Source organism: Polypterus senegalus, chromosome 7 (assembly GCF_016835505.1).
Source record: "Polypterus senegalus isolate Bchr_013 chromosome 7, ASM1683550v1, whole genome shotgun sequence".
Taxonomy (NCBI): domain Eukaryota; kingdom Metazoa; phylum Chordata; class Cladistia; order Polypteriformes; family Polypteridae; genus Polypterus; species Polypterus senegalus.
In genome coordinates this window covers 4,680,404-4,706,492 of record NC_053160.1, presented here as the reverse complement: position 1 = coordinate 4,706,492, position 26,089 = coordinate 4,680,404, and the positions used below count along the sequence as shown (strand labels likewise).

Below are 26,089 nucleotides of genomic sequence, written 5' to 3'. Positions count from 1 at the left end.
TGCCCCCGAGTGTGACGATTAGAGCCTCACCTCTTGCTGTTTAAGAAGGCCTCTCCCGCTGTGATGTCCGTGTCTCCGGTCAGCATTTTGAAAGTGGTCGTCTTCCCAGCACCGTTGACACCAAGAAGTCCAAAGCACTGCAAAAGAAAAGAATGTAAATAGAATCCCAATGGGCTTACGTGACATTTCCAAAATTCAGACGCCATTTTCATAACCCTTAGGGCCTGTCATTCCATGAAGAACGGACTGCATGTGTGTGAAAACGTACTTAACGCCCAAACACATAGTGTATGTGAGAAGACAGACGTATCTGTGGTGAAGCGCGATTTTTAAATAAACAGTTGAGTCCCAGAGCGTGCAGAGTCCGAACGGGTGCGGGTGCACATAACCCTCTGGGGTTGATTGGGGTGCTTGGCTGAGTGCGCATTTTACGTCAGTCGTGTGCCTCATTCACACCTCTGAGTAGGCGGAGGACAGCAGCCGCACTCACTCAGGGTTATAAAAAGAACCGAAGGCCACAAAGGGATCTGAAAAGGGAATAAGAAGAGACAGGAAACGGGAGGATCCCAAGTTCAGCACAGTGTCGGGTGCCAGGGCGTCTTCTGGAGAGAGGGGGTAGAGCGGTTGGCAGTCCCACGGAAGAAAGAACCGAAGATCGACACCCGCCACTTGATTGGAGGAGTGAGTACGATGGCAGTGAAGTCCTCTTTAGGGGACGCCTGGAGAAATAAGAAGGACAGACGGGAGAACAGCCGACTCCAATGGAGGACCACAGCTGCTGGTGTCTGCACCAGCTGAGCAAGTCATCAGATGTGCTGGGGAGAAAGCGAATGAGGGACCCGACGACTTGAGTTATTTATTCTGGTTTTACCAAACCCATACCCTCAGATTATTTATGGAATTTTAACTCGCGGAGCGTTCACCCATTTTATTGGATTAATTATTTATGGAGGATCTTTCTGCACTGCACTTTGTTTGGTTTAAATACAAGCACTTGACGCCCATTTGCACCAACCCCTTGCTGACCGTATGTGTGTATATATATGTGTGTGTGTGTCTGTCTGTCTGTCCTCATTTGCCCGACTCATCTCAGTTTTACGATTATCGATGGTTCCGGGTTCAAGAAGTGACCAGGGAGCGTAGAGCCAACCAGGACGGTCACAACACACTCTCCAGATATTTTCTCCTCCCTCGGATGTGACGGCACCATTAAGCACACATCGCCGTCTGGTAGAATTTGAACCCTTGGCACACTCTTGGCTGTAATGACTTTACCATTTCACTTTTAGACTTCTTACCTCTCCTCGTGGAATTCCAACGCAAAGTCTATCCACTGCGGGCTTGCGCTTCATTCTGTACACCTAAAAAAGAAATCCAGAGTAACAGTAAGTATTATTCCAATAGTTTTCCTACCTAAAGCTAGGTCAGGTTTGGGCAGGCATGCACACGTACCCACCAGACAACGAAACAGCTCGGCATCCCGGTTGGCAAACCCCCCCAGGTAGTGACATGGTCCAATCCCACCCACTCCCCCGGAAATTACTCTCTATCTGAGGGTCCTGTGAGCTGGACCACCCTCGGGTAATCGCGCCACAGGGGTGTAGTGCCGTAACTATTATATAGTGCCTTTCTATCTATCTATCTATCTACAGATAAAATGAGACCCCAAAATAAGAACCCCAAATTCTGGCTTCTAGGGGTCCCTGTGCTTTTCTTTTTTTTTCTGTGTGATACAAGAAGTTTAAATAGAAGCTTAAATACCTTGGCGTCTTGTTGACACGTGAGGGGAACTGGGATGGTGAGCTCAGCAGACAGATTGGGGTGGCGAGCGCAGTTACGAGGTCTCATACCGATCCATAGTGAGGAAGAAGAGTCAAAAGGCGAAGCTCTCGATTTAACAGTTGATCTACAACCCTCACTTGTGGTCATGAGCTTTGGGTGACCACTGATAGAATGAGCTTGGGGGGCACAAGTGGACAAAAATGAGCCTCCTCCACGGGGTGGGTGAGCTCTCATTTAGAGACAGGATGACAAGTGTGGAGTGGAGCTGCTGACACTCTGCAACGAGACGGGGCTCATCGAGGCAGTTGGGGCATCTGATATGGATGCCTTCTGGATGCCACCCTGTGGAGGTTTTATGGGCAAGACCAGCTTGGCGGAGACCCACAGTATGAGTCGGGGAAAGGGACGCATAGGCCTCACTGACTTTGGTTAAGCGATAGAAAATAAGCAAATGAATGAATGTGTGAGCCCCCTGCTGGCACAGACCTGGAATTACATGCTTCGCTTCAGGTGGATGTCTTCTTCTGCAGTGCAGGTGGCATGGCTGCATTATTTATGATAAATGTGAAGAAACCTAAAGACCCACCTTTGTCAGCTCTCTAACTTCGAGAATGTCACTCTGGCCTCCACCGCCTAATATTCTCTGCCGCTCTTTGGCCACGTCTTCGTCTTCATCATTGATGGGCGGAAGTTTGGTGGACACAGGTCTGTCAAAAACAAAAAAATAAAGTACACGTGGGGTTATGCAGCATCCGGGTGTGAAGTCGGCTATTTTGAAATTTTGTCATTTTGCAGTTTCCGTCTCAGGGGTTGTTAAGTGGGGTGCTGGATCTGATCCCACCTAATGTAAGGAGCAAAGCAGGAACACACCCAGGACGGGGTGATGCCAGTTCATCACAGGACAGACACACACACAGGGGCCAATTTAGGAGCATCAATTCACCCAACCTGCATGTGTTTGGATGGCAGGAGCAAACCCCATGCAGACACGGGTTGACCATGCCCACTCCACATGGGATGCGGACCCCGGCCTCCTTACTGCCAGGCAGCATCTCTACCACCGTGCCACCAGAAATAAGATTTAACATTCTAATGTGTCAGGACCAGGAAATCCGCGAGGCCCACGTCAAACAAACTGCATTTTGGGTACAAGAAAACCCCTCAGGGTTTATTCCTCATCCACTGTGTGCCCTTTGCCAGGTTATGTATGCACTTGTTAAGCAGTTTGCCTACCTTGGCTTGATGAAGAATCTGTACTGGATCAGCAGCGTGATAAGGAAGAAGACAGCCCCCTCTATGGCCATGGCAAACAGGTTTCTGCCCACCATGTCCCAAGACAGCGGAGAGACGAAGCGATTCTCCCCTAAAAAAGAAAAAAAAAAATGTGGGATTTAGATGAAATATAAACAAATCAATTTTTAAGTCAAGTCAAACGTTATTAATAACGCACATTCAAAGAGCCGAAATTGAACTAAAGTGCTGTACAAAAGAAGCTAAAAGTAACCATTAAAAAATACACAGACTTTTAAGTGCCAGGCAGGATTTTTTAACTCCCATCCACTAGATGGAAGCATCCCAGGACTGTGATAGCCATGTGGAGCCCTGCAGGGCATGATGGGAGTTGTAGTGTAGTGCTATATTCCATGGGAGCCACCATGGGGCACTGCAGGGATTCACAATCCCTTCTTTTCAGGACCTCCACCTGACCCAGAGCTGCTTCCTTCGGGCTGTGCCCTGGCACTGTTAGTATCCCTGGGTCTGACATAAGAGGAAGCCATCCAGCCCCCTTCAGTGGGTGTCAGAGTCGGGAGGAAGGAAGACAACTCTCGCTGGAGGGAGGTGAATGGAGAAAGAAAAGAAAGGAAAGAAGAAGTGTGTGTGGAACTGTGTTTGCAAGTCGCGTTAAGAAACCTTTGTGAGGTACTGGCAACATAAAAATCCTTCTACATTGGGGTGGTTGGGGCTTGGTGGCGCCCCCTATTTGTTACAACACACAAAACCACAATCATGACAAACCGTACATAACAGATTTACTCAAACTACGACACACACACTCATATAAAGCAGCCATGAGACCCACACTTCAGAAGGCACCTGAAGGTAAGGGTGTTTGGACCCGGCCAGCATTTGGGTGAGAGACCACTGAGGAAAAGCTTTGCTTCCCTGCCATAAGAGGTGTTGGCGATGCCAGCAAGGGGTCTGTGAGTGGATCCCAATGCCCTCAGTGCAGAGACAGGCTGTTAAAATGGTGCCATCCTTCAGATGACATGTATAAATGAGATCCTGACTCTCTCTGGTCATTCAAGACCCCTGGACATCCTTCATAAGAGTGTATCTCGATGTCCCAGCTAAACTGACCTCCATGAAAGGCTCTCTAATCACCCCCAGTCTCTAACTGGCTAACTGCCTCTCACCCCTTCACCACTTAACGGCTAATGTTTGGTGAGCAGACTGGTGCTAAAATGGCTGCAGTCACATCATCCAGGTGGGCACTGCCCATTAGTGGTGATTGAAGTGGCACTCCACTCACAATGAAAAGTGGATCGAGTAATAAGAATAAAAATCCATTTATATAGTGCCTTTCCCATGCTCAAGGTGCTTAGTGAGAAAAGTGCAATATAAATGTAAACACATTATTATTATTAATAATTATTATAATTATTATAAATATAATTATTATTATAACAATGTTACTATTATTGTTATTTATTATTATGATCATTATTATCATTTATTATTACAACTACTGTATTGTTATTATTATCATCCATCCAACCAGCTATATCCTAACACAGGGTCACGGGGGTCTGTTGGAGCCAATCCCAGCCAACACAGGGCGCAAGGCAGGAAACAAACCCCGGGCAGGGCGCCAGCCCACCGCAGGGCACACACACACCCCAAGCACACACTAGGGACAATTTAGAATCACCAATGCACCTGACCTGCATGTCTTTGGACTGTGGGAGGAAACCCACACAGACACGGGGAGAACATGCAAACTCCGTACAGGGAGGACCCGGGAAGCGAACCCAGACGGGTCCCCTTACTGTAAGGCAGCAGAGCTACCCACTGTACCACCGTGCCGCCCACTATTATCATCATCATTATTATTATCATTATTTATTATTATTATAATAATGTCATCATTATTTACAATTATTATTGTTATTATAATAATAATAATTATTATTCTCATTATTTTTATTATTATTATATAGTATTATAATTATTGTTAACATTATTATCATTAATTATTGTTATAATAATAATTATTATTATTACTGTTATTATTATTCCAATTATCGTTATTATTATCAATGTTAGTAGTAGTATTACTGTTATTAAATGAAGCGACACATACAAACTTAATCTTTAACCTCTCACGGGGCCAGCAGTTCCCGTCAGCTCATTGCAGTGCGATGTCATTTCCCCGGGTTTTCTTTATATATTTTTGTCACTTTAAGCCATTGTCTCGTTGGTCATTTCCCAGTATGGGTTGTCTGAAGCCCCTAATCTGATTTTTGCATTTGTTTAATTTATTTCACAGAAACTGTTATCAGTGATTTGAGATTTACGTCGTGTCCCTTCCATCACCATTTCGTCGTTGTGTCACCATTTGCTGCGATACGCGGCCTCGGAAAATCCGTGGTTTGCTGTTATCTAAGAGTAGGCACCATTTGAGTCTTACTAAGCCCAGCTCCTCGCATGCCCGCCATCAGTGTTGCTGTTTAGACCCCCAGGTTCTTCACTTCTGCTTAGCGGTTTGCCTCTGAGCAACGTCAGGACTGATTTTTTTTTTGGTTTTGTTTCTCTGCTTGCCTTGCGTTTCCTCCTCCTGCTCATCTCCTTCAACTCGGCAGCCATTCCTGTGCAAGAACAGCATCGTTGAATTCCTCCTGTGGCCTTCATATCAAAACAGCACCCGCACGAGTCCCCTGGGATAAAAAATTAATTTACAATTTGGGAGGTGGGAACGACTGCCACACGTTTTCACTTCAGGCTTCTTATGATGCCTCATTGCCTGCACTTATAAATGGCTCTGGCGTCGTACAGTGTTGCTCAACCACTGGGTCATAGTGGTGGGGGTCTGGGGTCTCCAGTGATTTAGAAGTTGCCATTTTTGGTTATGGCAGTTGCCCACGGTGGGTCGCCTCACCGAATGTCATCATGACTGATATATTTTTCCGGTTGAACCAATGAAGGAGCCGCCCTTGGCCCACTCTGACTGTCATGGGGGAGGACTGGGTGGGGGGTGGGATGCATGAGAAACACTGGGTGGGTGGAGAAACACTGGCATCGTATCCCAAGCAGTGATTGCTTTTCATTAGGAGTTACTGATGTGCTGGGCGAGAAGAGGCCATTCGACGCACCAAAGTCTGCCAGTCCTGCCCACTCAATTCTGCCATAATACCATTTAAAAGCCCCTAAAGTCCTCCTGTTCACCACACAACTTGGCCGCTTGTTCCACGTGCCTGTGGTTCTCTCTGTGAAGTAAAACTTCCTAAATGTTTGTGATCTTCTTTTCTCCATCCACCTCTGCTTTGGCTTCCATTGCTTTCTCTTCTTCTGGACTTCCACTCCCATCAGTCTTTTGCCCACATCTTCCTTGTCTCTCCTCATCACATGTCCACACCACTTCAACCTCCATCCCTGGACCTTCTCTCCCACTTCTTTTGCACCTCTGATGGTCTCATTTCTTGTTTTGTCCCTCTTTTTGTAACTGCACACATCCATCTCCATGTTCTCATTTCTTCCACGGCCAACTTCTTCTCCTGCTGTGCCCCCTTCACTGGCCATGTCTGAACTCCATACATCACTGGTGGTCTTCAAAACCTCAAACATTCAACATTCTGGGATCACACAACACCCCTGAGACCTTCATCCAATGTTCCATCCACACTGCACTCTTGTGCATCACCTCAGCATCTAATTGTCCATCTTGGTATACCACTGATCCGACATACTGAAACATCTCCACTCTTCTCAATGGCTCTCCCTGCAGGCCAACTTCTCAATCCCTGATCCTCATGATTGTGAATTTCCCCTTGGGATTGATAAAGTATCTATCTATCTATATATTAATCACTCATATACTCCATCTTCTTCATCTTATTTATCTTCCATCTTACAAAGTGCTTCTCCATTCTTCCAACTTCCTCATTTCTGGTGCCACACAACGTCATCATCACTTGGCCTGTACTGTGGGGGAGGAGCTTGGTCTTCTATCACATGACTCAACACACCCAAGACCAGATCAAACAGGTCAGGACTGCAAGAAGACCCCCTACTGGGGGTCTTGTCTGTCACCCCCGACCCCCCTCAGTTCCTCACATCCCTCACACACACACTTCTCTGGCCCTCCTGTCTCTGTCATGCACCTCCAGACGTTCTCCATATCGATGACCACCATACGTAAACCTCTCTGTTTTTCTCGATGCTTCTCCAAGAGGGGTCTCAATGCAAAGACTGCATCAGTTGTTCAACTCGGTGGCATAAAACCAAACTGTTCCCCTCCATGGTGGTCTCTTCCCTACCCCTTCTCTCTATAACCCTCTCCTGAAATCCTTCTGGTGTTTCCACAGTCCTGAATGTCCCTCTTCTCACCCCATCCCACTCTGATATCCTCTCCTGTTCTTTGATCTTCTGCATGAGATTCCACCACACGTCTCCTCCCTCCCCTCTAAACTTTCCCACAGTTCTGCTGGCAGTTCATCCAGTCCTGTTGTTTTTCCATTCTTTTCATTGCCTCCTCTCCTTTCCTTTCTCCTTATTCTTGGCACTCGCCCTCTCATTACACTTCATTGATTTCTGTTATTAACCATCCTGGACGGGAAACGAATGAATGAACGACTGGATTATGGTGACGGGTAACACTAAAGGACACGGGAGTCGATCTGCAGGCAGGAACAGGCCCAGGGTGTGTCTGCTGGCCTTTGTAATTGAATTAAGTGTGCACATGTCATGCTTGGCTTGTCAGCACTTGGTTAGATGCCAGTTGGCATTTCCTGCGTCTTCAGACCAGGATCCTACCGGAGAAGCCAGTCCTGATTATCCTGGTGTGGCATTTCTAAAACAGACCCGGCCATACAGCGCAGCCAACTCTCCCTAAGGCCCCTTTGTGGCCCATTGTCTATCTAGATAATCAAATCAGCAGCCACTTACCAAATCTTTCCAAGGCATCTGCCATGGCTTGGTTTTTCACCATGTCGATGAGTCCACGGCCCAAGCAGAAATGGGGAAAGATGAGAAACACCGACTTGAGGATCTCATTAATGCTATTCAGTTTCTGTTGGGAAAGAGAAGGGGACATCATTGGAGTGACGGGAGCGCATCAGTCACATGGATGGGGACAAAAGTGGAAAAAGGGTGACAAGTCAAGCGTCACGGCACCGCAGAGAAGGTTACTTTCTAAAAGTCGGGTCATTTACTAGGCTACCCACTTATTGATTATTGGCAAAGACACACACGAGATGTCTAAGAAATCCGATTTACGACAATCCGTTAAAACATTCCGTCCTAAAACCAAAGGTCACTCACGTTATTGGTGAAGAGTTCAAGGACAAAAGTTGCCACACTGCCGTTAATTCCAATGAAAAGGTTCACACTGGTGAGCACCACGTAAGCCGTACTGGGAATTTTAAAGAGGAACGATGCAGGGTACATCAGGGGGGTAATGGACCACCTGCGAAAATAAAAAGAAAACACAAGGCGTCTTTTTATGAAACAAAATAACCACATGGAATATAGGCAAGTGTTTTTATTATCGTACATTTCTTTATCTGGTAAGAAGAGTTCTAGAGATTTGTGAAGCATCGCGCACGAGTCTGGTGCATTGGACTTCTGATTGTGTGCCCCTAAAACAAAATGCTTGCTGAAAAAACGTTCAATATTAACAGAATGACGGCTAAATAAAGAGTTCTCTTTCCTTAGGAGACTGCGTTCTGTTAAGTTGAGAAATGACATCTTTGATGTCTTCTGCTGTGAGGGCCGGTGTGGTGACTTCAAGAGAGGACCACCGAATCAACAAACTAACTAACAAGGCAGGCTCAGTTATGGCACACCCTCTGGACCACCTGGAGGTCACAGCAGAGGAGAATGAAAACAAGACTGAGTGCCATTATGAACAACGCTGCACGTACTGTCACTGACACACATCAACACTGAGGACTTTCAGACAACGGGTCACTCAGCACAAGTGTGTCAAGAAACGCGAGGGGGCTTTCATAAAAACTGGAATACGTCTGCACAATGTCTCACTGTGACTGTGATGTCAGAAGTTCTTCTTTCCTTTTAATTTTCTTTCTTTTTAGTCATTCTGGTGTGTGTTCAGACTGTAGTATGTCTATCTATGAATTATATAGTGCCTTTCACATCTATATATTAATCTATCTATATACAAATTATATAGAGCCTTTCACATCTATTATATAGTGCCTTTCATATCTATCTATCATAGTGTCTTTCAAATCTATACATTAATCTATTATATAGTGCCTTTCACATCTATCTATTATATTGTGCTTTTCACATCTATATATTAATCTATCTATATACAAATTATATAGAGCCTTTCACATCTATTATATAGGGCCTTTCACATCTATTATATAGGGCCTTTCACATCTATCTATCATAGTGTCTTTAACATCTATATACTAATCTATAGGGTGGGCCAGATCTTATTATGCAATTTTCATTATGCTGTAACTTATCAAGTTTATTACATAGAAAATCACCTGAAAAATCCCAGACCATCGAGAAGTGTGCGAACTGACGACATGAAGAATCATCTTTGCACCAAACTGGAATCATCCCCACATAAATTAAAGTCATCCAGACGGTCTGGATCTGCATAATTAGATCTGGACCACTCTGTATTATATAGTGTCTTTCACATTTATATATGAATCTATTATATAGTGCCTTTCACTCTATCTATCTATCTATCTATCTATAGTGCCTTTCACATTTAGCTATCTATGTATTATGTAGTGTCTTTCCTATTCTATCTATCTATCATATAATGTCTTTCACTCCATCTATCTATCTATCTATTATAAAGTGCCTTTCACTCTGTCTATCTATTTATTATATAGCACCTTTCACATCTACTGTACCTATAGCAGTGCCAGTCTCAGTGTGGCTCTATACAGGTGTATAGCTGTTGGTATTAAGGACCCCCAGTCGTGTTTCTTGACACCCTTCTGCTGTGTGACTCGTTGTCTGAAAGTCCTCAGTGTTGGTGTGTACCAGTGACAGGACGTGCAGCGTTCTTCATAATGGCACTCAGGTTTGCCCACTACGCAGGTGGCACAGTGGTAGTGCTGCTGCTTTGCATTAAGGAGATTGTGGGTTCATTTCCAGGGTCCTCCCTACGTGGAGAGCGCTTTGAGTAGCAAGGAAAGCACTACTTACATGTTAAGCATTATTATTATTATTATTATTAGTTTTAATTCTCTTCTTTGCTACGACCTCCAGAGGGTCCAGAATTTGTCCCATAACTAAGCCTGCCCTTATAATTAGCTTTATGATTCGGTGGTCCTCTCTTGAAGTGATGTGACCAGCCCAGCCCACCACACCGGCCATCAGATCTGTAGAAGATGTGAAGGAGGTCACTTTTCACATTAAAGAAGCTCAGCCTCCTAATAATAAAGACCCTTTCTTCTGTAGTTCTGTAGGACCACCTTGACCTCCACTTATTCAATAGTGACTGGTCACAAAGGCTCTTTGGTGCAGAGAAAGTGCATAAGCAAATGATGAGACCACCATATTGACCAGCAGAATAGAGAACCCACAGTGACAGGCACCCACCCACCTATCCAATAAAAAAGGACTCCTATAAATTAAGTTGTGACCCCTTGCAGGACGACCACACACACGTCTGGCACACTTACCCGTAGAGCAGCAGCAGCAAAGCCAGAACTGGGAGGTTCGTTGAGGAGACGTAGGACTTTTGTTGGAAGCAGATGAAAATGATGATGACGAGGGTTGCAGGGACCACATAATTGCACTGAAAGACAAGCCAGAAGTCAGGTTATCAGGTGGACTCAACACAAATAACCTCCAGACGGCGATGGCGTAGCTAAGGTGAGGGTAGAAAAGGCCCAAACTTGTGTTGTTTCCAAGCCTTTACAACTGTAAGGTAAACAGGCAGAATTCCAAAAGTCCAAGTAATGACCTCCTGATGGGAAGGCCTCGTTTAAAATGATGGAATTTCTTTATTTGGAACACCTTGGCAGATGTTCTTGTTATGCGGAATGCACTCTGTATTACATAAAATGGTCAAATTAGGAAACAAGGGTTTATACAATGCCAAGCCTGACTTAAAAATTCAATTCACACCCAGCCCTGCTGCTCCAAAAGAACTTTTATCTTACAGTGAATGACTAATCGGGCCCACCCAGGCCTGTTCACGGGGAACTCTGGCCTTGCGATTTGCAAAATGCCTGCCAAGTCTGACATTTCTGTAAACCGGAACTCCACTCAGACAAAATGATTTGAGGTTTCTTAAAAAAACTATAACTGCACCATTAAAGGCATGAGGGGACCACCGTCGCCTCATCTGATCTGCAAACCATTTAGTAAAACTGAGCTGCCCACCCGAATGCTTTCACACCATGACATTCAAATACCTGCCTGGCCCAGTTTAGACTCTCAAGGGGCCAGTTTAGAGTTTCAGGGGTCCAGTTTAGGGTTTTAAGGGACCAGTTAAGTCCAGTTTAGAGTCTAAGGGTCTGGTTTAGAGTCTCAAGGGGCCAGTTTAGAGTCTGAAAGGGCCAGTTTAAAGTCTCAAGGGTCTAGTTTAGAGTCTCAGGGGTCCAGTTTAGGGTGTCAAGGGGCCAGTTTAGACTCTCAAGAGGCCAGTTTAAAGTCTCAAGGGTCCAGTTTAGAGTCTCAGGGGTCTGGTTTAGAGTCTCAAGGGGCTGGTTTAGGGTGTCAAGGGGCCAGTTTAGGGTCTAAAAGGGCCAGTTTAGAGTCTCAAGGGACCAGTTTAGGGTCTCAAGGGGCCAGTTTAGGGCCTCAAGGGACCAATTAAGTCCAGTTTAGAATCTAAGGGCCGGTTTAGAGTCTCAAGGGTCCAGTTTAGTCCGATTTAGAGTCTAAGGGTCTGGTTTAGAGTGTCAAGGAGCTGGTTTAGGTCTCAAGGGGCAAGTTTAGAGTCTGAAGGGGCCAGTTTAGGGTCTCAAGGGGCCAGTTTAGGGCCTCAAGGGACCAATTAAGTCCAGTTTAGAATCTAAGGGCCGGTTTAGAGTCTCAAGGGTCCAGTTTAGTCCGATTTAGAGTCTAAGGGTCTGGTTTAGAGTGTCAAGGGGCTGGTTTAGGTCTCAAGGGGCAAGTTTAGAGTCTGAAGGGGCCAGTTTAAAGTCTCAAGGGTCCGGGTTAGAGTCTCAAGGCATCAGTTTTAAGTCTCAAGGGATGAGAAAACCGGAGTACCAGGAGGAAAGTCCACAGAGAGGCAGGGACTCGAGTAATGACTGGCTGCTGGGCTTGAACCCGGGGCCATGAGGTGGCAGAGTTAACAACTGCAGCACTTCCCAGTGTTATTTATTTCATTCAAAGCTTATCGGATTTTGCAGATGATCTACTGGTTCTTTCAGGCACGTCCAGTACATGCATTAAGCAGATTAGTAATGTCATTTAAAAAACGCTCCTGTCACTCTGTCATTTTACTTATAGCCCTCGTTGGCTTTGCATAGGATGCCAAGGCCATATTCTAGATTTTGCTTTGCCATAATGAGGATAGGCATGGGCCTGCTACTGTCAGGGTGGGCTGCAATTGCCCGACTTACCATATCCCAGACGAAGTTGGCGAGCCAGTAGAGGCCCGGCTTGACTCCGCTGATGAACTGCATGTGCTTGGACTTGCTGACCCTTTCTTGAATGAGGAACACAACAAAGCTGGCCGGGACGAAGGACATGGCGAAAATGACGCAAATGGAAACCACGACATCCACCGATGTCGTCATTCTGTGGGGGGAAAGACAGAGAGAGAAAAAAAAAATCTTCCTGTCACTCCGTTCACGTCTCAAAAAAATCACAATGCCCAAGAGTTGGCACGGTGGCGCAGTGGTAAGGAGGCCGGGTCTTGTGTCCCTGCATGGTGTTTGCATGTTGTTCCTGTGTCTGTGTGGGTTTCCTCTGGGTGGTCTGGTTTCCTCCCACCATCCTAAGATGAGCAGGTTAAATAAATTGATGACGCTAAATTGGCCCTAATGTCTGTGTGCTCGGCGTGCGTGTGTGTGTGGGTATCCATGCAGCTGCTACGATTCTGTCATTCCAACAGATGGCACATCACAATTATTTTTAGTAATAAAGTGCATTGCATTTCTCATTTCAACAGATGGTGCATCACAAACATTTACACCGATTTTACAAATCCCATACCAAATGGCATATAGCAGACACATATGCATTTTATTTGGCAGTAACACATTTTACTACTACAAACGCTTGTGGTGCACCATCTGTTGGAATGACAAATGCAATGTGCAGGTCTCTGTTGTATTTTATTATTAATGCATTCCAGTAGATGGCGCACTGCATACGCTAATGCTGAGGTCTACGTTCATTACTTAGATTTGAACCCATCTTAGACGGGTGGCACAGCTGGTTTTTATCTAAATTTGATGTGATTTTCTTTGCATGCGACTACTTCTTTGAAATGTTGTAAAGCACTTTGTGTTCTCAATAAATGGGGTTGTTGTTTCTGTTGAGACGGTGAGAAGCAGGAAGATGACACCATTGGTACGAAGTAAACCCTGCGCCACACCGTGCCACACGTGACACTGGGCAGCACATACTACAATCTCGACTAATATCCCAGAAGGCATTGCTTACAGTGCTACTTGCGAGATCTGCTCCTTGGTGAGGTTCAGGGGGTGATTGAAGGCGGTGACTCCGTATGTGCTGGGGTCTTTTCCTTTAGGCACGTTGGCGCGAAGAATGCCATTGTTCATGACATTCAGAAAAGCTCCGACTGCATGCCACCCTTTATTGTTAAACCAGACCTGGAAAGAAGGGGACAAAAAAACGCATTTGTAAGCTAAGGAGCCAGTAATGAAAAGACAACCAGAGCGGCCTGGCAAAGACCCCCGGATTAGCAGGCAGAAGGGTAGGGTTGCCTAGCAATTCCCAACATGGCAGTGTCTGGACTGGGCCTCCCTGGTATTAGCACGGAGATCAAATCCGAAAGGCTGAGGAATGCACCGTCTGCCTACCTTGACGTTATCCTTCGTGTCCAAGCCTTTCATAAACCGCGACAAGCTTTCCAAAAATCTGTCGGCTGCCGGGTTCTAAAAAAGAGCAGAAAAAAACGAAATTAAAACCAAGCCTCACGTGTGCACGCCATGCATCCAGCGATGATGACGACGACGGCTAAATGACACAAATAATTCTTTAAAAGCTCATACATCCAGATCACCACTTGGGCAAAATTATTTTACCTTGACGGTGCCAAGAGCCTTTCGAAGCTGGATAATGGCGATGTTAACGTCCTCGCCGGCAGGGAGGATTTGTGAGCTTCGTGCCCCCAAGGAGAAGCCGCCGTACCTGAGGGTGGAACAACACATACAGCGTTAATGTTTTGCGGGGCCATTTGTGTCACACTTTCACACAGCCAACGTGTCACTTCTGTACATGCCGCTTTGTCTAACAGGGAGAGCAGAACACACGAGAACTACGCCAACTACGCCAATGAGACACACTGGCGGTGACGGCCGACTGGGAAAAATCAACTTGAGAGAAAAAGTAAGTCGAGGACAGACGTGGACAAATGTGTCAGCCCCCTTACGGCTCACTGAACAAGTGCCGCATGTTAACAATGCCACCTCATGGGCCCAGCATCCTGGGTTCAAACCCAGCAGCCAGTCGTCACTCAAGTCCCTGCGTCTCCGTGGATTTTTCTTCAGGTTCTCCGGTTTTCTTCCTCAATCCCCAAAGACTGGGAATGCGTCTGGGACATGGGGGTCCTTGAGTCTGTGCAGGGAACAATGACATCTCAAGACTATCCAGACATTCTGGAGCAAAACGTCCTGCCCAGTGTCAGAAAGCTCCATCTCAGTCGCAGGTCATGGACCTTCCAACAGGATGATGAGCCAAAACATACAGCGAAAAGCACCAAGAACGGCAAAGAGCAAAACATGGGACAAATCCCATACCAAATGACGTATAACAGAGACATATGTATTGTATGTTTCATTCCAACAGATGGCGCATCACAAACATTTGTAGTGATACATTTTATTAGACACCATCTGCTGGCATGACAAATGCAATGCTACTTTACTGCACCTGGCATGGGAGTCCTTGAGCTGGGAACAATAAAATCTCAAGACTATTAAGACATTTCTGGAGTAAAACGCCCTGCCCAGTGTCAGAAAGCTCCATCTCAGTCGCAGGTCATGGACCTTCCAACAGGATGATGAGCCAAAACACACAGTGAAAAGCACCAAGAACGGCAAAGAGCAAAACATGGGACAAATCCCATACCAAATGGCATGTAACATAGACATGGGCATTATATTTTTCATTCCAACAGATGGCACATCACAAACATTTGTAATAAAGCATTTTATTAGTAAAAATGTTTGTGATGTGCAATTTATTCGAATCACAAATGTAATGCATTCACCTTAAGAAAAAAATAAGTGCCTAAGTGTCTGTCCAACAATGGACGATGCCAAGAGATGGAACACAGCAAACACTACTTTTACAAATACCATACCAAATGACATATAACAGAGACATATGCATTATATTTTTCATTCCAACAGATGGCGCATCACAAACTTTTGCAGTGATACATTTTATTAGAGACCATCTGCCGCCATGATAAATGCAATGCTGCTTTACTGCATCTGGCATTTGGTGGTGGTGTGTGTGTCCTTGAGCTGGGAACAATAACAGAATATTCTGGAGCAAAACATCCTGCCCAGTGTCAGAAGGCTCCATCTCAGTCGCAGGTCATGGACCCTCCAACTGGATGATGAGCCAAAACACACAGTGAAAAGCACCAAGAGCAGCAAAGAGCAAAACATGGGACAAATCCCATACCAAATGGCATGTAACATAGACATGTGCATTACATTCCTCATACCAACAGATGGCGCATCACAAGCATTTGTAGTAATACATTTTATTATCACAAGTGTTTACGAGGAACCATCTGTGGGAACGCAAAATGCAATCTATCGGCCTTAATAAAAAGATAAGTGTCTGTGTGTTCATCCAGTTGCTATGTCTCTGTCATTCCAACAGATGACGCATCACAAACATTAACACTGCTTTTACAATCCCACACCAAATGGCATAAAACAGAGACATCTGTATTGCATGTATATTGCCAATAGATGGTGCATTACAAATAATTGTAGTAAAGTATTTTCTTAGCAAAAATGGTGGTGTGCCATTTATTGGAATTACAAATGTAATGCATTCACCTTAATAAAAAAATAAGTGCCTATGTATCTGTCCAGTTGCTATGCCACTGTCATGCCAACACATGGTGCATAGCAAACACTGCTTTTACAAATCCCATACCAAATAACAAATAACAGGGATATTATTATATTTTTCATTCCAACAGATGGCACATCAAAAACATTTGTAGTAATACATTTTATTAGACACCATCTGCTGGCACGACAAATGCAATGCTGCTTTACTGCATCTGGCATGGGGGGTCCTTGAGTTGGGAACAATAAAATCTCAAGACTATCTGGATATTCTGGAGCAAAACATCCTGCCCAGTGTCAGAAAGCTCCATCTCAGTCGCAGGTCATGGACCCTCCAACAGGATGATGAGCCAAAACACACAGCAAAAAGCGCCCAACAACGGCAAAGAACACAACATGGGACTGTCCTGAAGCGGCCGTCTAGGAGCCCAGATTGGAATCCTATGGAACATCAATGGAAAGAAGTGAAATGAAACATGCAGTCTGGAGAAGACCCCTTCAAAGGGGACCCAGCTGGTGCAGTTTGTTCAGGACGAGTGGGCCAGACGACCTGTGGGCAGGCGCAGACGCCTCATGAGGAGCTCCAGGAATCGCTCGTGTGTTCACAGATTGCAAACTCTATAAAGGTTGCGCAACCAAATATAAAATGAAGTGTCCCATCCTTGTGGTCCATTTGTGTTCTTATTTGAAATATTCCATTGGATCCAAACTCTAATGCAAAGTCGGACGTTTGTTTAATACGGAATCAACAACAATGGGCGGCAGTGACTTTGGTCAGTTTCAAGTCATTTCAGAGACAGTTGCGGGGTCTTCTCTTCTCATGGAGGGCCACCGGCACATTTGTCCACATTTTAAAACAAGTAATAGAAAAACATAAAAGAGACGCACCTGAATTCATTCACCCAAATCTTGTTCTTCAAACTGCAAAACAAAATGTGAAACACAGGAGATTAGACGTCTTGACATTTTCACGTATCGTCTCAGAGGTATCAGATCCAGGCACGTGTGACTTATGTCACACTCATTTTGGTCCCAGGGGTGTCCCTGTACTCCTCCATCCTCCTTTTTGTTCACTCAATGAGGATCAGAGGGCTTTAAGGGACTACTGCAGGAGTCCAGAGTGCTCCAAGGAAATGACGCATGCTGGAGGTGGTCAAAGACGCCCGACGTGCAGCCTCGCCTCTCCATGACCTCACAGCACACACTCGACCCATGGAGACTCTGGCCGTGCGAGTCGTTAAGAAAGACATGTTGGTACTGACTGTCAGGCTAAAACTCACCTTTTCCCAATAATCTGGGCATACGTCTTCACAAGATAATCCGAGATGTTCCTACCAGTCAAATTCTGAAGGACATCTGATGTGGGCTGAAGAATCTGTGAATAAAAATCCAGGATAAGTCAGTAAGATAATATGCAACACTAAACCTCAAACCACCAACCCCATCAGTTTGAGTCCACTAAGGATGAAACATCAATGGCACTGTGGTGGGCAGCCCAGCTGGTCTGTTTAATCATCCATTTATTCATTTTACTACCTGGGCTACCCATCTAAAACAGGTTAAAATGTAAGTATTGAACCTTGTCATTTACAATGATCCGTCGTCTATCTGAATATATTTCATAATGCATGTAATAGTAAAACACATTACATTTGTCATTCCAACAGATGGTGCATCACAAACAATTAAGAGTAGTAAAATGCATTACTATAAATGTTTGTGACGCACCATCTGTTGGAACAACAAATGCAATGCACATGTCTCGGTTTGCTATGGAATTTCATTAAAACCATATTAATGTTTGTGATGCGCCATCTGTTGAAATGACAAACGCAATACATTATATTACTGGAAATGTTTGTGATGCGCCATCTGTTGAAATGACAAACGCAATACATTATATTACTGGAAATGTTTGTGATGCGCCATCTGTTGAAATGACAAACGCAATACATTATATTACTGGAAATGTTTGTAATGCACCATCTTTTGGTATGAAAGAGACAGAGACAAAGGAAGTGTACGGGCACACAGATACACAGCCAAGTGGATTAACAGCATTGGTCATTCCAACAGATGGCGCATCACAGACATCTTTATCAGTACATTTACTTATTTGGTTGACACCCTTACCCAAGGTGACTTGCAACATTTACGATACAATTGGTTACATTTCTTTTAGTTTTCCAATTGGAGCACAGTCAGGTCAAGTGACTTGAACCTCCAACCTCAGGGCTTGAGGTCCGAAGTCTTAACTACACTACACCACACTGCCTGGCTAATAAAATGCATTAATACAAATGTTTGTATTAATGTAATGTAGTTGTAATGCAGCATCAGTTGGAATAACAAATGCAATGCATGTGCAATGTTTATGTCTCAGTAAGATGTCATTTGGTAAAATCAGTGTTAATGTTTGTGATGTGCCATCTGTTGGAATGAAAAATGCAATGCACCCATCTTAATGAAAGGATGTGTTTGTGTGTCTGTTGAGCTGCTATGTCTCTATCGCTCCAAAAGATGGTGCATCTCAAACATTTTTAGTACAACAATGCATTGCATTTATCATTCCAACAGATGGTGCAACTCAAACATTTGTATTCATAAAATACAGCATTGCAAATGTTGGTTATGTGCCATCCATTGGAATCACCAATGCATTACAAACATCTCTTTAATATGTCATTTGATATGGGATTCGTAAAAATGGTGTTATTGTCTGTGATGCATCATATGTCGGAATGACAAATGCAATACACTGTGTCCCGACAAAAGTGTGATGCGCCATCTTTTGGAGTGACAGAGACATAGCAACTGGATGGACACAAAGACACCCAGCCACTTCTCCTTTTATTACGGTGGATGTATTGCATTTGTCACTCCAACAGATGGGGCATCCCAAACATTTCCATCCATCCGTCCATTATCCAACCCACAATATCCTAACTACAGGGTCACGGGGGTCTGCTGGAGCCAATCCCAGCCAACACAGGGCGCAAGGCAGGAAACAAACCCCAGGCAGGATTCCAGCCCACCGCAGGGCGTGCACACACATACACCAAGCACACACTAGGGACAATTTAGGATCGCCAATGCACCTAACCTGCATGTCTTTGGACTGTGGGAGGAAACTTCACACACATCTGTATTAATAAAATGCATTACTGCAAATTTTTGTGATGTGCCTTCTGTTGGAAACACATGTACAATGCATGTGTCGGTGTTATATGCCATTTGGTATGGGGTTCATAAAAGCAATGTTAAAGTTTGTGATGCGCCATCTGTTGGAACAATAAATGCAATGCATATGTCTCTATTATCTGTCATTTGGTATGGGATTCATAAAAAGCAGTGCAAATGTTTGTGATGCACCATCTGTTGGAATGACATTGACATAGCAACCAGACAGACACACAGACACTTGTCCTTTTACTAAGGTGCCTTTTGAATTGTGAAGAAACAAGATCTACGTCACGTTGACTGTGAGATCTGTGTCACCATCGCATAGGCTGTGGAGAGACGGTCCTGTTACCTGTGAAGGTGGCAGCCCACCAGCTCCAATTGGGCACTCGGGAAGCATTTTCTTTCTGTTTTCATTGCTGCATTCGCAGCAAGGGGAGGGATTTTCCATCGTCCAGTTTCCATAGAGGAAGAGGTCCTTAACATTCTGTGGAATGTCTGGGGTTCTCCAGGTGGAATTTCCAGCACTGCATGAATCGTTTCTGTAAAAAATAAGTAATCAGGTAAAAAGACTCGTACACGACCTGGCATAGCACCAGACGCTGGAATGACCTACCGAAATGAATCGGATCAGCTGACTCCATGAATTCTTTTAAAAAACAACTCAAAACTCATCTGTTCAGGAAGGCTTTTAGCTCCACCTGACTTTACTACCCTTCTCTCAGTTTACCTCCATGTCAAGATGTTCATGTAACCTGTGTGTGTGTCTGTGTGTGTGCTGGGCTATCAATTATGTTGTCCGTTAGGCTTTTCTCTGAATTTGCTATCTTAATCTTCTTTATTTATTTATCTGGTTTAGTACAATGCTATATACTGTATACCCTGCCATACTTTCTTAAACTCTGTGAAGTGCCTTGAGCATGGGAAAGGCGCTATATAAATAAAATGTATTATTATTATGGCAACATCAAAGCTTTGCTCAGGCAGATTCCACCTGAGTGAAAAAAGGCTGAGTCGTGTACATCTACTCTGTCAGAACGACGAGTCCCTCCATTTAAAACCAGCGTGAAGGAAGAAGACTATGGGCACTCTTTGTGGACAAGTGTCTCATACTATTAATGATGGATGCTGCTGCTTTTCCAACACAACTTCTCAAAGGACTAACTAACGTGGACCTCAGTAATAATGCTGGTAGTATACCATGGATTACATTTGTCTTAGTTATATGCCATTTGGCATTGGATTTGTAAAAGCAGTGGAAATGTTTGTGATATGCCACCTGTTGGAATGACAAATGCAATGCATATGCCTCTGTTATATGCCATTTGGTATGGGATTCAAAAAATCAAATCCTATACCATATGGCATATAACTGAGATATATCCTTTTATTAAGGTGGACTAGCTGTGCAACCCGCCTAAGATGGGTTGAAATCTAAATAATCAATGTAGACATCGGGGTTAACTTTTGCAGTGCACCATCTATTGGAATGTAGCTTTCAATACATGGAGTAATAAAATGCATTGCATTTGTCATTTCAAATTGACAGGGCACCACAAACATCAGTACTAATAAATAAAATGCCAGTTTGTGATGTTCAATTTGTTGGAATGACATGTGTGCTGCAAATGTCTCCGTGATATGCTGTTTGGTATGGGATTTGTAAAAGCAGTGTTAGTGTCTGTGCTGATGTACCATCTATCGGAATGACAAATGCATTGTGTATTTCTCTGTTGTTGTGCCATTTAGTATGATATTTGAAAACTCAGCGTTAGTGTTTGTAATGCGCCATCTGTTGGAATGAAAGAGACATAGTAACTGCACAGACACACATACACAGACACATCCTGTTAAGGTGGATAGATAGATAGATAGATACTGTAGATAGATAGATAGATAGATAGATAGATAGATAGATAGATAGATAGATAGATAGATAGATAGATAGATAGATAGATAGATAGATAGATATGAAAGGCACTACACAATAGATGGCCACAACTTGCATAATTTCATCTCCTGTTGCAGAAAATGACTCACATAATCACAAACAAGGGGAGACCACTTGGCCCACCCAGCTGGCTAGTGTGGCTAATCCACAGCATCATCTGCTCAAACTGAGATACTTACTGAAACGGACTTTCCTCCATGCACCTCGTACCAAAGCCCGGACTGCTTGTTAGAGCACTCAGCAGACTCTCTATGTTGTCATCTCCAGGCGCATCATTACTGCAAGAGAACATTAGCAGGATTAGAGGCAGGCTGCACCGGGTGCAGAAGTTGGCACTGTGGCCTCTAGGGGTCAGTGTATTTGCTGTCCGGGTGTGGTTTGCACATTTTCCCTCCATCTACATGAATTCCTCTCTGCATCCTAAAGACATATATATGTTATGTTAGTTAGGATTGCGATGGACTGGCAATTTGTCAAGGTGCCACATGCGAGGGTGGGCATCAAACTATAAGAAGTGGGAGTTCAGGGTGTGGTGTGTAGAGGCTGGGAGTATGCACTGATCACAGCAGGCTGCCGCACCCACCCCACTGCAAACCACCCAGATTGAGATCCGAGTGCAGCCGTCCAACGGGTGACACTTCAGCACCACACTGAGCACTGGGAGGTTTATTAAACAGTGGCTGGAGTGCCAGTCCTGTCACCGACCCCTGGATTTTCCCTGCAAATGGTGTGTATGTGGGTGCAGAATTGGCTCAGATACAGGAAGCAGAGGGTGATGGCGCTGGGTCCCTTATCAGAATATGCTGATGATGTTAAGAGTGGCGACCAGTAGGGGGCAGTAAATAGGAATAGAAGTAACAAGTTGGTTAAGTCTGCAGATGACACCAAGATAGGTGGGTTGGCAGAATCCATTGAATCATCACGGAGGGCACTTGAACAGCAGACAGGCTTGGGCGGATTTGTGGCGGATGACATTTAATGTCAGTAAATGTAAAGAATTCCACATAGGAAGTGCAAATGCGAGGTTTGAATACACAACGGGGGTCTGAGAATCGAGAGTCCACCGCATGAGAAGGAGTTAGGGGTCACAGTGGACTCTAAGCTATCGACTTGCTGACAGTGTTCAGAATGTCATGTTATATAGCGCCTTGACGTGTGGAGTACAAGTCACAGGAGGTTCTGCTCAAGCTTTATAACACACTGGTGAGACCTCATCTGGAGTCCTGTGTGCAGTTTGGGTCTCCATAAAGACATAACGGCACAAGAGAAAGTCCAGAGAAGAGCGACTCGGCTGATTATGGGGGGCTACAGGGGATGAGTTATAAGGAAAGATTAAAAGAGTTGAGTCTTTACAGGAGATGAAGAGGAGACCTGAGTGAAGAGTTTAAAATGATGAAGGGAATCAGTCCAGTGGATCGAGACTGTTACTTCAAAATGAGTTCACAAGTTTCCAACGGGGTCCCCATGTTCTTGATGAAGGGTAAATTTTACACAAACACGCAGAATAAGTGACCAAGCGGTGTGGTGGGCAGTAGCACTTTAAGGACCCTCAAACCTCAACCTGAGGTGATTTTGGAGGAATTAGGTGGACAGGACTGGTGGGCTTTGTTGGGCTGAGTGACCTGCTCTTGTCCAGATTGTTCTAACTGCTGGCTGAAATCCCACTGCTGACACCACTGTGTGACCGACATCAAGTCACTTCACCTGTCTGTGTCCCAATTGGAAAAACAAAAAGAAATGTAACCAATGGTATCTCAGAAATATTGCAAGTCACCGTAGATAAAGATGTCAGCCGAGTAAGTAAAACTAAGCTTGTTCATCCTACTCACTGCTGTTGACAGACATGACACCAAGTCGTCCTTTGAAAGTCCCCAAAATCCTGCTGTCCACCACACTACCTGCGCATGGATTGCATGTGTCCGCGTTACCACACTGCGTTCTCCTCCATTATCCCCAAAGACGTGTAGGGTACATTAACTGGTACCCCTGCCATGCACTCGGTGGTGCTGCTGCTGAGAGGGGTCCCCTCCGGACCCCCACCATCTTAAATTAGATCAAGCAGATTCCAATCTGACCAGAGGTGTTGATGCTTAAGGCAGGTTAGCTTAAGGTTCTGCATTTGAGACCCTGAGGCTGTGGGTTCAAATCCCACTAATGTGACCCTGAGCAAGTCACTTCACTTGCCTGCGTGTGACCAACTGTCCCCGAGATGTCATAAGTTGCCTTCATACAAAACCAAGTAAGTAAGAAGTGTGATTAAGGAGTGTTACATTGCGTGTTTAGAAAAACAAGTTTGATGTCGTATCGGTCTGCCATCTTCATACAAGCCGAGTACTCCGTGCAGGTGGTGATGTTATCTCTGACAATTGGCACACCGGCAGTTTTACGTCACTTGCTCAGAGTGACACATACTGTAGTAAGCCAGAGGGGACGCTGCCCACGCCTTTGAGTACATGCAGAGTGCCACGTTGGAATACCTGATAAACGTGTACTGCTCTTCATACATCCATGGCTCCAATTCCAAACTGGGATATTTTCCAAATGGTGGGACAATCAGGCTAAACACCAGGGCGATGCACACAAAGACGGCTGGCAGGACAATCTGAAAGGCGAGCAAAAACAAAAGGAGAGTCAGTGCTTTGGCTAAGCAGAGTTTATTTTATTTTTTTGTTTTATAGGCACATGGGATGGACAGGCATCCTGGCCAGAAGATCCCTTACCCTGACGGGAGGCCCCGAGGGAATACAAAGGCATCCCAGCTAAGAGAGGAAAGGAGGTCACACCTGGACTAGGTGGCCCTAACGGATGGACGGACATCCCAAACACAAGCGACAGTTCCTTACCCGCACGGGAAGCCCCAAATAAATGGACAGGCGTCCCATCCGGACCTGGGCTTAATACTGTGCCTGGCCATCATGAGAAAAGAAGAGGACAGGGAAGAACTGTCAATGGGTGATTAAGGCTCCATATCGGTGCCCATTCGGGGACCAGCAGGGAATGCTGGGAGTTGTAGTCTGGCAATATTGGCCACTAAAAGGGGGATAACACTGCCAAAGTCCAGCCAGCACCAAATCATTAAAGTAAAAAGAGCTTACGTCACAAAAAAAACAGAAACTCTGTAAACACGCAAAGCTCTGTAAAGCATAAAAAGCCAAAAGGATTTGCGTGGGGCACATGGCAGCCTCACCTGGGCAAAGATCCCCTTTCTGGAGCGCTTGGCATGGAGCAGCCGCTTCCAGAGGAGAGCCACGAACTGCTGTCTCATGAGGCTCCAGCCTTTCACTTGGTAGGTGCCTTTGCCGTCCATTCCACTCAGCATGTCAGTTTCTCTCGCCTCTGTGGAAACAAAAGAGGAGGCCTCAGTTAAAGAACTGCTCAATAATCGATCTATCTATCTATCTATTATATAGTGCCTTTCTATCTATCTATCTATCTATCATATAGTGCCTTTCATATCTATCTATCTATCTATCTATCATATAGTGCCTTTCATATCTATCTATCTATCTATCTCAGGGGTCCTCAATCACAGCCCTGGAGGGCCACAGTGGCTGCAGTTTTTGCTCCAACCGAACTGCTTAATAAGAAGCACTCATTGCTCAAGTAACACTTCTGCTTCACTTTAGTTGTCTCACTTGTTAAAATTTTGAACCTTATTGCTTAATTTAATCTTAAACAGCTGTATTCTTGGTTTTTAATTGCTCCTTATTAGCAATAACAGGCAAATGACAAAAGAAACCAGCATTTCTCCATTTAGCTTGTTACTATTTACACCGGTGTCAATTTATCATGCAATATTGGGTTTAATGAAATACTTGGAAGGAAAGTGAAGAGAAAAAAGTGAAGGACTGAGAATATCTCATCCATTTTATCCTCCAAATCATTTGGATGTTATCCTTAGAAAGGGGAAAATATCTAGGATATGAGAATTACCTGACATGGCAGAGTTAAAGCACTAACAAGCCATGAAATCAAATTATTGGCAAGAATTGCTTTCTAATTAACCAGCAACCAGGCTAGAACAAAAACCTGCAGCCGCTGCAGCCCTCCAGGACTGTGCTTGAGGACCCCTCATATCTATATAGTGCCTTTCACATCGATCGATCTATCTATCTTATTATATAGTGCCTTTCATGTCAATCTATCTATCTATTATCTAGTGCCTTTCACATCTATCAGTTATATAGTGCCTTTCATTTCTATCTAGCTATCATATGCCACTTTTCATTTCTGTCTATCTATGTGAATTTTCCCTTGGGATTAATAAAGTATCTATCTATTAAATAGCACCTTTTATATCTATCTTATCTATCTATCTATTTTATTATATGGTGCCTTTCATGTCTATCTATCTATTATATGTGCCTTTTATATCTATTATATAGTGCCTTTCACATCCAGCTATCTTATTTATTTATCTATTATATAGCACCTTTCATAGCTATCTATCTCTCCATCCATCCATCTATCTATCTAGAGCCTTTCACATTTATCTATCTATCTATCTATCTGGCTAATTATATAGTGCCTTTCGTTCTATCTATCTATCTATCTATTATATAGTGGCTTTCATATCTATCATATAGTGCCTTTCACTCTATCTATCTATCTATCTATCTATCATATAGTGCCTTTCACATTATCTATCTATCTATCTATCTATCATATATATATATACGTTATACAAATAAATAATGACCCTTTAAGTAAGTATATTTCTACT

At 44.3% G+C, this 26,089-nt stretch overlaps 1 protein-coding gene across 1 annotated transcript in view; it reads right to left on the bottom strand.

The window, feature by feature from the left end:
• abca1a (ATP-binding cassette, sub-family A (ABC1), member 1A) overlaps positions 1-26,089 on the bottom strand; it is a 125,872-nt gene that overhangs the window by 9,501 nt on the left and 90,282 nt on the right. The window contains exons 28-44 of the mRNA XM_039758160.1: positions 24,554-24,702; positions 23,844-23,968; positions 21,546-21,644; positions 19,768-19,957; positions 17,516-17,610; positions 17,124-17,156; positions 14,226-14,331; positions 14,001-14,075; positions 13,621-13,790; positions 12,573-12,750; positions 10,677-10,792; positions 8,320-8,464; positions 7,945-8,068; positions 3,016-3,145; positions 2,369-2,489; positions 1,299-1,361; positions 31-137 (exon numbers count right to left, since the gene is read on the bottom strand). Of these exons, the coding sequence (XP_039614094.1) occupies positions 31-137; positions 1,299-1,361; positions 2,369-2,489; positions 3,016-3,145; positions 7,945-8,068; positions 8,320-8,464; positions 10,677-10,792; positions 12,573-12,750; positions 13,621-13,790; positions 14,001-14,075; positions 14,226-14,331; positions 17,124-17,156; positions 17,516-17,610; positions 19,768-19,957; positions 21,546-21,644; positions 23,844-23,968; positions 24,554-24,702 (2,026 nt within the window). The remainder of the gene's footprint in view (positions 1-30; positions 138-1,298; positions 1,362-2,368; positions 2,490-3,015; positions 3,146-7,944; positions 8,069-8,319; positions 8,465-10,676; positions 10,793-12,572; positions 12,751-13,620; positions 13,791-14,000; positions 14,076-14,225; positions 14,332-17,123; positions 17,157-17,515; positions 17,611-19,767; positions 19,958-21,545; positions 21,645-23,843; positions 23,969-24,553; positions 24,703-26,089) is intronic.